This window comes from Trachemys scripta, chromosome 9 (genome assembly GCF_013100865.1).
Source record: "Trachemys scripta elegans isolate TJP31775 chromosome 9, CAS_Tse_1.0, whole genome shotgun sequence".
In the NCBI taxonomy this organism is placed as follows: Eukaryota; Metazoa; Chordata; order Testudines; family Emydidae; genus Trachemys; species Trachemys scripta.
The window spans coordinates 40,073,989-40,086,738 of NC_048306.1; the positions used below are offsets into that span (position 1 = coordinate 40,073,989).

General features: G+C 46.5%; 1 protein-coding gene across 1 annotated transcript in view; it reads left to right on the top strand.

The window, feature by feature from the left end:
• LOC117883390 (gamma-aminobutyric acid receptor subunit beta-4) overlaps nucleotides 1-12,750 on the top strand; it is a 99,716-nt gene that overhangs the window by 25,731 nt on the left and 61,235 nt on the right. The window contains exon 3 of the mRNA XM_034782657.1: nucleotides 7,420-7,487. Within this exon, the coding sequence (XP_034638548.1) occupies nucleotides 7,420-7,487 (68 nt within the window). The remainder of the gene's footprint in view (nucleotides 1-7,419; nucleotides 7,488-12,750) is intronic.

The following is a 12,750-nucleotide window of genomic DNA, read 5'->3' on the forward strand; positions in this document are numbered from 1 at the left end:
CTCTGACTTGGATTCTGACCCTTTGCTTAGAACCCCGACCCAAGTTCTGACCTCTGGTATTGACTTTGGCCTGGAAATCTGACCATGACAAACCCTTAATGTGGGCCAGGCTGGTCTTTCAGCTCCAAAAAAGCATGTTTTTAGCACTTGAGCTAAAAGAGAATTTCCTTAGGTAGTTGCAGTAGTAAGTCCTTTATCCTATCTCTGCCCCCAGCCACTTGAGGGCAACACCACACTCACTCCTACACACCCAAAGCCAAGACATCACAGCAAGGCAAGAATGGGGACATCTTCCTTCCCCACCCACCCCAGCTCCCTGCCCTGGGCCTTCTCATCCCCCACCTGGCAATGTGGGGACAGTGCCTTAAACTGCAATCTAGCCCCCATCTGCTTTTTTGCCCCATGCCCAGACCAGTGTAGTGTGGGGTAAGGCCTGGCCTGCTAGGAACAGGGGCAGACTCTGACAGGAATGCTGGAGGGAGTGCTTTGATATCAACCTCTGTAAATGTTTGATGTTTCTGGCTGTTGCGCTGGTAGGACAAGCTAACTGTGTGCTTTGCGATAGGCTGGGGGGATGGTGGCGAGGTCGGCTGTGAGTCACACAAATGCAGAGGGAATAAAAACAGGTGAAAAGGGGTTGGGGATGTTTAATGTGTATTTAAAGTTTGATTGTGTTGGCAAGGTTTAAGCAGGTGCTTAAGTGACCCAGCTGAACTCATTGCTTCTAAACGTCACCACAAATCAGAGAGACACCGGATAAAATCAGTTCCCAAAACACTTTGCTTCTGCTTTCCTGGCACATGGTCAGCTATCCCTGTTCCACAACCAATAATAACCCCTTCTGATTCTCAGGCATCTCTGCCCTAAATGCTAAGCCATAAAACTTTTTGGGGGGCATGTCAATCATTTCTGAACTAACCCTATGCTTGTCTGTTACTGCTGGTTTGTCTGTGGGGCAGGGACCTGTCTTTTAATAAATGTTTGTCCTGCACCTAGCACGAGGGAGCCCCGATCTGCATTGGGGCTGCTAGGCACCACAATGATACAGGTAAATGGCATTAATTAACAATCCCCTTTATTACAGCCATCCCAGCTTATAAAAGCAAAAAGACACTCCATGATGCCCATTATTAGGCTGCTGGTATAGCATTTCTTGGTTACAAGATGCGCTCAGCTCATGACCTTTTCAGCCAGGTTGTGTAATAGTGGTGAGTGTTATGGTCATTGGACCCTAATGGAGATCAGTACTAGTGACACTTCATTCATTCGTAATATAGTGCTGAATGTGAGCCATGCTCTGTAATCTATGATTACCTGTGGGATATTGTCTCTAACATACCAGTACCTGTCCACATACAGTCAGAATGGCTCAGGGAAATTTTTCTGTTTCCACACATAAAGAACAAAGCATATACCATCCATCTAACATAACGATTATGTACGATTATGGAAAACAATGCAGAGAAAGAACCAAAGTAAAGTCTCCATGAGTGAGTGAGTGAGAGAGTGCAGTGTGTGCATCTCTGCAACAGGCTGCAGAAACTCCAAGAACAAAATAGCAGCTGTATCTGAACAGAGGCAGGGTCCTTATAAATGTAAAGGTGCAAGTGCAGAAAAAGGACATCCCAGTTTCATAGCTGCATGCACCACCAGGTGTGTGGGGCCGGAAGAGAAATGTAAGGGTAGCACCAACTGGTACAACCTTTCACAAGGTGCAGCCTGCATTCCACCTGTACTGGTACAGCTCTGCCAGCCATTTGGGAATGGGACATGATCCTGATCTTGCCCCAGCCTGTTTCTGGAGCCCTGTGCCAGGCTCCTTGAATCTTGAGCACTTGGAATAAAGATTGTTATTTTTCATAGTTACCCTGAGGAATCTGGGGAGAAACTACTTGTGCTTATGTCTCCTTCAGGGCTAGGCACAGTCTTCTCCTATATATAGGTCCAGTGGCCCCAGACAGGCTGAACACTCTGCCTGAGAAAAGGCGGGGATGGCAAAAAGAAGTAAATTTACTCGTGAGAGTGGGAGCCCATCATGGTCAAAGCCAAACTGGTCTGATTAGGAAGCCAGCCTTTGATGCAGCTACTGAGGGACTCTGCCAGACTTGAGCATGGAGGAAGTTCCATAGGCAGGATCCCTGAGCAGAAAACTCCTTGGTCCAGTTCAGAACTGTGCTGAAAAATCCTAACCACCAGGTAAAGCACAAAATCACATTGTCTCCTTTCCTTTCTGTGCATGGCTCTAATGCTGTGCAAGACAGCCCAGAGAGCAAAATTCTTCATTCATCTACAGGCCAGTTACAGCACTGGCAGGCCCATGCTGCCCCATCAACAGGTGCTACTTCCTGTCTGAAGGGAGAAGCTTGAGGGGCCAGGGAGTGATCAGCCCCATGAGGTTCTTCGCTGTGCATCCCTCAGAGTGGGTTTTGTGAGGCAGACACACATCCTCTAGGAAATGTATAGACCAACCAAACTCAGTATTGCCAACCCCACGTGTTTGTAAAGCCTGAGCCAGGCCCCCCAAAATCACAAAATTGGCTTTAAAAAATCATGAGATTTCAATAAATAATCCAACATGAGTTCTTTTTCATTTGCCTTCTGGTTTCTGAGTCTTTCAGGGACACATGTTCAAGTTTTTCTCTGCAGAGAAACTTTTTTTTAATGAAATATCAGATTCTCACATAATCACAAGACTCCAGGAGCTGAGGCTTTAAAAAATCAAATATTGTGAGAGTCACAATATAATTGTGAGTTTTGGCAATGCTACTAATTTGCTCTCACATAAGTCACTGGACAGCTGTCATAGAGTAACAATATTCTGTTACTATAAAATCCCTTTTTACCCTGTTTCATTTTTTCTGGTTGTGTCTTGAATTTTAGTTTTTCAGAGTCTCTTTCTCCCTTCCCCTCTAATACAGTTGTCACAGGCAATAAGCTGCTTTTGCTGCAAAACCACTGAGATTTCTCCACTGATGATGGGAAGTGGGGAATTTTTCCCCTAGGAGCAATTGTGGGAAAATTTGCAATTTGTTCCTGGTAAGGAACTTGGCTATCCTTCATCATGGAAAGATGCTATTCACTGGTGAAAATGGCATCACCTCAATCTCTACCACGTAGATGAAATCCTTTTTCATGTGGAAACATTTCTTCTTATTAATATGGCTAATGGCACAGATCAGAGAGCATCATAATATCAACAAATGCCAGGAATATTGGGTCTGCTTCCATCACCCAAACTCAAATAAAGTAGCCCAGGGCCCTCTCTATTAGCCAAAAAGTGACACAGATAATTTTTTTTTAATCCTTTACCTTTTATATTAATCCCACCTGAGATTATGAACATTGGCAGAGTTGTATTTATTGTGCACAGTGGATGTCCTTTGTTTATTTTATTTATTTATGCTTCACTCAAAGCTTGGACATTGACAGTAGATAGAAGATGAAATGAGCTAATTTACAGTCGCATCTAGTGGCTCTAGCAGAGACCGGGCCCCATTGTGCTTGGTGCAGCACAAATATATAGTGAGAAATAGTCTCTGCCCTGACAAGGTTGAAACCTAAATAGACAAGTCCTGCAGAGGACAGGACAGGAACCCCAGGAACAGAGAAGGTGAAATGACTTCACCATGGCTACACCAGTGATAGCCCACAACTCTCCTGAGTAACAGACTGCTGCCCTGCTGACTGGACCACACTGCCCTTTGCTACCTCACTGATGCACCAACCTCTCCTGGCTTCTTCCATGCCCTAGTGTTGAGGGGAGTAATTTGTTGCCAGACTTTACCAACAGTCCATTACCCCCATAGAAGCTCATCTGCTCTGTATAATGCATTGGGATGGGGGCAAGGCAAGGCTGCACTCATTCCCCACCCCACCCCTGCCACTCCCGCATGAGGGGCTGGAGTGAATGGGCGCTTAGCCTAGTGTGCTAGCCTTAAGGTGCAGGTAGCTTGTTCAGGGATGTGAAAGGGATTCTCATTCCCCTGCCTGGGCATGTCATCCACTTCACAATAAGCACATGAGTAATCCCATGGGGGCAAATTCTGATGTTGAATAATACCTTGGTATACGAATAGCCAGTGGCTTGTCATGTGGGTTAAGGGGCTACTGAACCAAAGCAAGGGTATCAGGATCAGATCTTTAGCCACTTTGTAACCCCCTGCTTTTGGCAGCTCCTCTCTGTCCCTTTCCCCCTCTGATATGACTCAGGCATGCTCTCTGTGCACAGATTTCACAATTGCTTCCCAACCCCCGTAGGAGACAGACCCCATAAACCTTCATCTTTGTATTTCCAAAGAAGGACGCAGGCTTCTTAAACTGTTGGGTCTGCAAGCTGGTGGGCTCAAACAATTAGAGACATCTCCCACTTGGCATCCCAGTGACTAGGCTGGATGGTCTCTGAAGCCACTCGCGGAGATCTCTCTCTGGCTGAGCCCGTAGAAGCTGTGCTAAGCTCAGCTCAGTTGGTAGTGGCGCTTTGTGGATCTTAAATCCGTCTCTCGTCTTTCTTAGAGCAGGGATTTGGGAGTCAGGAGTCCTGGATTCTATTCATGGCTTTGACACTGAGTCACTGCGTGACCTCAGGCGCTCAGATACCATGGTGATGAGCGTGGCATAAATGCCTAGACAGAAAGATTAGATTAGATAGACTTTGTGCGTTTGACAGCTCTTTGTGTAGCGTCATTGTCAGTTTCCCCTTATAGTCAGACAATTTCCTTTGTTGTTTCTGTGGATCTTTCATGTGGCAACAGGGGAGAGAAACATATATTTTTAGATGGCAAAAACTTGATTGTAAAACCACAAAAATTGTCAGTATGTATGTGGGGATGGGAGGTGAAGGGGAAGGAAGTGGGGGTGGTTGGTGGCAGTGGTAGAACCGTTGAAGGGAGAAGAAACATAGACTCATAGATTCCAAGTCCAGAAGGGACCATTGTGATCATCTAGTCTGACCTCCTATACAACACAGGCCAAAGAACTGCCCTACAATAATTCCCAGAGCAGCTCTTTTAGAAAAATATCCAAGCTTGATTTAAAAATTGCCACTGATGGAGAATCCACCGTGACCCTTGGTAAATTGTTCCCGTGGTTAATTACTCACACCGTTAAAAATGTACACCTTATTTCCATTCTGAATTTGTCTAGCTTCAGCTTCCAGCCTTTGAATTGTGTTAGACCTTTCTCTGCTAGATTTAAGCAGCATAATCCATTGGATGGCACACGAGACTAGGGACTCAGAAAACCTGGCCTTCTGTTCCTGGCTTTGCCACACACCTGCTGTGTGACCTTGGGCTAGTCTCTGGGCTCTCTCCCACCCTTTGTCTATTTATATTGTAAGCTATAGGGGCAGGGACTATGTCTTGCTATGCAAATGTATAACCACTGGCACAGTAATAATAATAATAGCCCCAATTTTAGCTGGTGCTCTCATAATAAAAAATAGTGTCAGTTTCCTGACACTAGAATGATTTTTTTTCTTATAAAGCCTTTCCTTGTGCTCCTAATAGCACCCAATGTGATTAAGACTGAAAGGGTTTTAAAAATTCACATGGCTTGTCTCTGCTGAGGCTGGCTCCACCTTTCACACTTCACTCAGCTTGAAAGGTGAGGCTGACAGGTCAGCTCTGTGCTTGCCAACCACGGAGTGGCCAGTTAGTGCCCCCCTGTGGTGTTGGTTTTCTGAGTCAGGCAGACATCAGACTGAGAACCCACCCACTCATTTCAGACAAACGGCCAGCAGTCTGCTGTCTGTATACTTTAAAGTCCAGCACTGCAGCGTGAATCGCTACTCCTGCTGCAGAATGTCCAACAAGCTCTAAATCAGAGAGGAAAAAAATACTGCGCTGTCTCTTTAAGGAGATTTGCATAGGAGGTCCTAATTACAGTAGTTATTGATTCTGATGTTTTAAGTGTTATTCATATCCCATTAAAGGATAATGTTGTCTAATTTACAGGCATAGGGTCTTAGTAACAGCACACCCAATCACAAGGAAGCCTTAATGACACTACTTTCCTATTTCTGGTAACACACAATTAATATATCATTTCATTTCCAGTTTAGAAGCCTCCCCGCCATTTGCTAATTATTTTTTTAGTTATTTTGTGATTATCTGTAAATATTTCAGCACTTGGAGCTGCTAATGACTTGAGCCACGGTATGTGGAAAAATTTCCTGCCCCTCCTCTTCTGGAATTGTGCAACAAATCACTCAGTAAAACACACGGAAGAAGAGGGGCTTGATTTCTTGGGGATGGTGCCCACTCAGAGGGATTTGGATGGAGGTGGAGACTAGAACCCACTAAGACTTTGGTCACCTAACGGACAGATGGTCTCCTCTAGCTGCCCACAGTTAGAGTTAGCAGATCCTTTTTTCTCTCTGTGGGCCTAGCTAATAGCCAGCAACATCACATTTACTCACTTATAGGCACAAATCCATACATTAGAAGTGTTGTCCTTAAAGAGAGCACTAAGGTGTTGGGCTAAAGCACTGCAGTTTGAAATCCTGCCATGTGTGGTTAGCAATGTAGAATATAGTAGGACTTTTATTTTGTCTAACAAGGGGTTATGGGCCAGGGGAAGGGACCTCTTTGCAATCCTGGGAAAGTTATGCTCTTCTCACACCCCCATTCTACACTTTCCAGTCAGGCGTTGGTTCTTTATCCACAGGTGAGGGTGACTTGGCCACTGAAGCCTCCTGGGGAAGGGGATATCCCAATTAACCACTTAGTCAGCAAAAACACACCAAAAGGCGTTCACACAGCTCATTGGCCACGAGGGCAGAGCAAGACGGTATCTTGTTGCCAAGCAGATTAAGTTTGACGATGAACTGAAGTGCAGTTCTGCTTGGAGAAGTGATTGTGAAAAACGGCATCAGCTTCCTCCACAGATCTGCTCCCTGCGTGTCCAGAGGCCTGTCTGCTGTCTGCACTGACTAACATACGGTTTTAAAATGGTTAGCACTGCAGAGCCGACTCCGTGAAGAGGGAGTGAGCTGGAGTCTAGTCCCTCTTGTGCCGCAGCGGCAGGCTTCTTTGCTACATTCCAGTTACATGGCAAATCAGTTACACCTATGCAAGCCTGTGGCCGAGCATGGGATCCTATAGGTGTCACTAGGGGCAGCACTGGAAGGCAGTGAGGCTACACAGGTGTCAGTGAGGGCATCATTTGGTCTGCAGAAGTGAATTATTAGTCATGAAGGAAAGAATCCAGCTTCTCTCTCAGTTCCCAGGGTGAGTTTGCAGGGCTGGCAGTTAGAAAAATCCACCTTTTCCCTTGTAAATTGGGCACTCTTGATGTGGAAAGCCTTTCAACCCAGTGGACCTTGTATCTTCACTTTCCATTGGTAAGTTCATTGCCCAGGAAGCTTCGTTGCAGCGCGGCTGGAGCTGTGTACTGTTCTAACCTGGGCCCTTTGTGTTTCAGGTAACCCTGTTACAGTGGGAATGAGCATCCATATCTCCAGCATTGACCAGATTTCAGAAGTCAACATGGTAAGTCCAAAAAGAAGCAAAAAGCCAACAAACTTTAACCATCTTCTGGTGAGAGAGAAATCCAAAGCCATGGCTACTCAGAGTCATTAGAGCGACAGGAGTATTTTTTTTTTTGCAAGAGTTTGGGAGATAACATAGGAGGGGTGGCTAAATTCCAGTGTGTGTAATTAAGTTTGGTTTCCCTGCATTCCTTCTGCAGTTATTCTTCATTTCTCCTCCCAAAATTGTGTTGTATTATTGGTGGTGCAGAATGTCTTTCATGTTCCACTCCAGAGGTAGTTGCATTTCTGTGGCAGGTGAGGGATATACAGAGTAAAGTGACTAAGGTTCTTTCTGGATAAAATGTAAGGTGTTCACGTGTCATCGCTGTGGATGTAACAGGACTAAAACAAAGAATGGGGGTGGAGTGGGAGGGGGGCAGGCAAGGGTAAGGATATCTAACATCCCTTCCTACCCTCCAAAGGAACGTGTTCCTATCACAGTATGACACATTCATAGATTCATAGATTATAGGACTGGAAGGGACCTCGAGAGGTCATCGAGTCCAGTCCCCTGCCCGCATGGCAGGACCAAATACTGTCTAGACCATCCCTGATAGACATTTATCTAACCTACTCTTAAATATCTCCAGAGACGGAGATTCCGCAACCTCCCTAGGCAATTTGTTCCAGTGTTTAACCACCCTGACAGTTAGGAACTTTTTCCTAATGTCCAACCTAGACCTCCCTTGCTGCAGTTTAAACCCATTGTTTCTGGTTCTATCCTTAGAGGCTAAGGTGAACAAGTTCTCTCCCTCCTCCTTATGACACCCTTTTAGATACCTGAAAACTGCTATCATGTCCCCTCTCAGTCTTCTCTTTTCCAAACTAAACAAACCCAGTTCTTTCAGCCTTCCTTCATAGGTCATGTTCTCAAGACCTTTAATCATTCTTGTTGCTCTTCTTTGGACCCTTTCCAATTTCTCCACATCTTTTTTAAAATGTGGCGCCCAGAACTGGACACAATACTCCAGCTGAGGCCTAACCAGAGCAGAGTAGACCGGAAGAATGACTTCTCGTGTCTTGCTCACAACACACCTGTTAATGCATCCCAGAATCGTTTGCTTTTTTTGCAACAGCATCACACTGTTGACTCATATTTAGCTTGTGGTCCACTATAACCCCTAGATCCCTTTCTGCCGTACTCCTTCCTAGACAGTCTTTTCCCATTCTGTATGTGTGTATGTATTGGTTTGGTTCTGTGTGCCTCACTCCTTGTTCCCCCTGATTCATGATTCCAGCAGACATGTGCCACTGAGAATGCACATGACATTTGCTGTCCATCTTCAGCCAGATTGCAAGATGATACTGAAATAAACCTATGTTCCAACATGTGCGGGATCTCTGGCATGTACACCCCATTCTTGATAGTGGATTTTGCCTCTGTAGTGTCTCAGATCATTGGGTGACTGCAGGTAAAGCTGCTAGGTTTCTGCTAAAGTTCTACTACCTATATGAGCACCTTTATTCTGGCTGGATGTCTATGCAGCACTAAGCCCCGATCTACACTACAGAGTTAGATCGATGTCAAACAGCTCACGTCGACCTAACTCTGCAAGCATCTACACTAAGATGTAGCTCCCTCCGATGTAACTTGCCCACTACACCGACCAAGAGGAATAGTATGTGGGTCGATGTAGTTAGGTCAACTATAGTTAGGTCAACTGTTGCTGCCTTTCAGAAGCCATGCCACAGTGCCCCACACTGGCAGTTAAATAGATGCAAGCACTCCTGGTGAAGCCAGGCACCGCTAACACAAGGAGCATAGTGTGGATGTGCAAAACCGATTCAATTACTCTAATGACTGTGCATTGACGTAACTTAGATTGACTTAATTTTGTAGTGTAGACTTGTCCTAAAACTCTGTGAGTTCTTTGCTACCGTCTGTTAGGGCTCTTAGGTGGAGAATCTCTAAGAATGGCTGCTGGTTTAATTGTATCAAATGCTCCATCAAGAGTGTGGCAGGGGACCGTTCCTGGGCATAGTAGACATTTCTGCTAGCCTTCAGTGGTTAGACCTCCAAAGAGCAGATGTGTCTGTTTGCTGCTCTTTTCCAGCATCACAGGGCCAGTGCTGGCATTACAAGTCAGCATGTGTCCAATGACTGCTGCTTCAAACACTTTCAGAGACTGTCTGGAAACAAGAATACGCTGCCAGAGATGGAGATGCCTGTACTAAGATGGGCTGGGCTGGTTTAATGTCGGGTTGGTGCTTCTCTCCCTGTTCAGGAAAGAGATTCCTGACCCCAGATGAGCTGATCCAGGGGGTCAATAGAGTGGGTGTGAGAGGCATGTATCTCCCCCATGTTTTCTTCCCCACATGCTGGAAGTTGGGACTGGTGACTGTCTAGCAAAGGGATGGCTGTGCATCGAACCCTGTGGGCATTCAACAAAGGACACCTAATTGCTGAGTTATGAGGAAAAAGACCCCTCCCTCTGCCCTGGGGTCACCCCCAGGAAGCTTTTCTTCTGGATCTGCTGCTTTTGAAAGGCTGTGTTGGTGGAAGGGTGAAGGAGACATTCACTGGAGGTTACTCCACTATTCTCTCGGTTCTGAACTATGTAGAAGAAGCCCAGCTTTATCTAGAGCTCCCTGGCCAGTGAAGAGAATTAAAACCTTTGTGTCCCAATGCTCCTACCCTGTTTCTCTGGGTCCGGACATTCCTGTCTGATTTCAGTGCCCACCAGTGCTCCTGCTCTTGGTTTGTGTGTGGGAGGTGGGATTTTTAGGAGTCGAGGGGGGACACTTTTGTTTCAAATCTTCTCTACACATGGAACAGCTTGGGCCAAATTCAGCTCAGTTGAATTGAGTTGGAGTTGCACCCATCTGCATGAGGGCTGAATTTAGCTCATGGTGCATCCATGTTCTCAGATGAAACCATTTGCACTGCAAGTTCTTGCACAGTAAAGCCTTGGAGTACTGCGTTGAGGTCTGGCTTTCCCATGGATCTGTCTAGGACAGGTTAGATTTCCCTGCAGGTCAACCCTCAGCCTTCCAGGTGGTGCATATGCTTCTTATTGCTACTTCTAACAGCTTGTCTTGTGGGACAAACTCAAAATTCCAGTATAGGTTTCTGGCTCCCAATACTGTAGTATCTGAGCACCTCACAGTCTTTAATGTATGTCTCCTCACAACCCTACTGTGAGATAAGATGGTGCTATCACCCCCCTGTTAGATGGGGAACAGAGGCACTGGAAGTTAGGCGCCAAAGTGCCTTTGAGAATCTGGGCCTGCATGATTTGCCCTACATCTATGACAGGAAATTGAATCTAGGCCTTCTGCATCTGGACCATCCTTCCTCCCACTGTGCTAACACCACTTTTCAACCCGATGCAGTCATCCCGCCAAACACAGACAGCTCACCCCGCTCCAGGAGAGCAGGCCTTCCACCCGTGTGCCATGTCTGTAGTGTCTCCACTGGCAGACTGGCACTGATCACATCTGTGCTGGGTCCACATGAGAGGGTGCTTCACCTATCCACACTGGCTATGGCCGGCCCGTACCAGGATGGACGGGGGCTGTCTGCTTCCCCCCTTGGGTACATTGATCCCTTCTTAGGAGAACTGTCCTAGCTGCCTTGATGGGTATGTCGTGTCCTCACTGCAAAGGCATTTCTCTCTCCCATGTAGGGTATGACAGGACCTGGCTCCTGCCCATTCCTTGTACCTCATGTGCTGTCTCCTAGGAATGTGTCCTGCCTGCCTGTGAATGATATTCTGCAAGACCGGTCTCCTACCTGTGCCTGATGAACCACTCAGACTCTCGTTCTGGGAGTGTGGCTTTTTCCTGTGATCTGTCCACATGTGTGTATGGAGGAGGGGGACCCTTGCTGAGAAGTGTTGTGTCTGCCCATGCTGGGGATGCCTGGTTCTGCCAGAGAAGCTCATTGGCAGACATTTCTTCCCCCCTGTGCTGGCTCTATGAGACTCACTGGACTGATGTTCTTCCAAGCTGTGACTATTATGTCATGTTCTCAGTGTGGGAGCTTTTTCCCTGGCTATGCTGGGGGCTCAGGTTCTTACTGGGTTTAGCATGGTACCCTTGATGGACACACTAAGTATGCCTGGTAAGGAGATGGTCCAGTCCAGTGCGCAGGGCACCAGATTGGGATTCAGAAGTCCTGGGTATTATTCCTGTCTCTGCCACTCACCAGCAGGGTAACCTTGGTCAAGTCACTTTCCTGGGCTGCTGTTTTCCCCTCCCACCCTTTGGTTTGTCAATTCGGACTATAAGCTGGGTGAGCAGCATCTCTTAGCTACATGTCTGTAAAGGCTCTGGCATGATGGAACCCTAATTGACATGAGGACCTTGAAGTGCCATTGTAACTTAAAGAATCAGAATGGGAGAGGCAGCTGTGAAAGGGGTTGAAGACTGGAGCCATCTTAACAAGCAGACATTAAAGGAACCAGGGATAGTTTTATTCGCCGTGTGATGTGAGCTTCTGCACTGAGTAAGTTTTGACTTCTTGCTTTCTGCGCTGGGTAGCAAATCCCCCTGGGAAAGGTCGGTGTCTCACCCTGGGTCCGGGCACAGGGATAGCAGCAAGAAAAACAAGGCATTTCTCAGCACTGTATGAAATCAGGAAATAACCGTTCAAGGAATAAATTAAAGGTGCACAAGTGGGGCTGCGTTGCCACGGAAACCAGATAGCTTCTATTGTTACACAACGAGCGCTGTTCCTTACTGCCCCTTGTAGGATAATTAATTAATCCCCAAATATCCCTTTCTGGCACAATGGTTGCTGCTGCTGTGATCGGAGTGCCCCCTCACCTGCCAGGTCCCTTTGCTGTGTTTACCCTCTCTTGGGACAGGTTGTGGCAGACCAGGCACAGAGAGAATGGTAGTAAATGCTGGAGGTTACTGGATGCTGTGCTGTATTACACAAGAAGTTAGTTTCCATTGAGATTCCAGCCAGCTACAATGCTGAAGGTAATGCAGCTCTGTCCTACAGCGATACAGTAGTTTTCTAAGTGTTGTAATACCGAGGAGATGAGGCAGGAATATCTCAGAATGGTGGTGGGGGGGGGAGTTTCCTACATGCTCTAATGTAGCAGAGACAATGCAGTTGTGTCTCAGGGTTGGAGGCTTCCAGGTGCTCATTTGGTAGAGCAGATTCAGTTGTGTGATAGTGCTGGAGGTTCCCAGATGCTGTACTATATAGTAGCAGAAGTGATGGAGTCATGCCTTAGTGCAAGAGGTGCTTGGCTGTAGTGCTGGAATTGTAA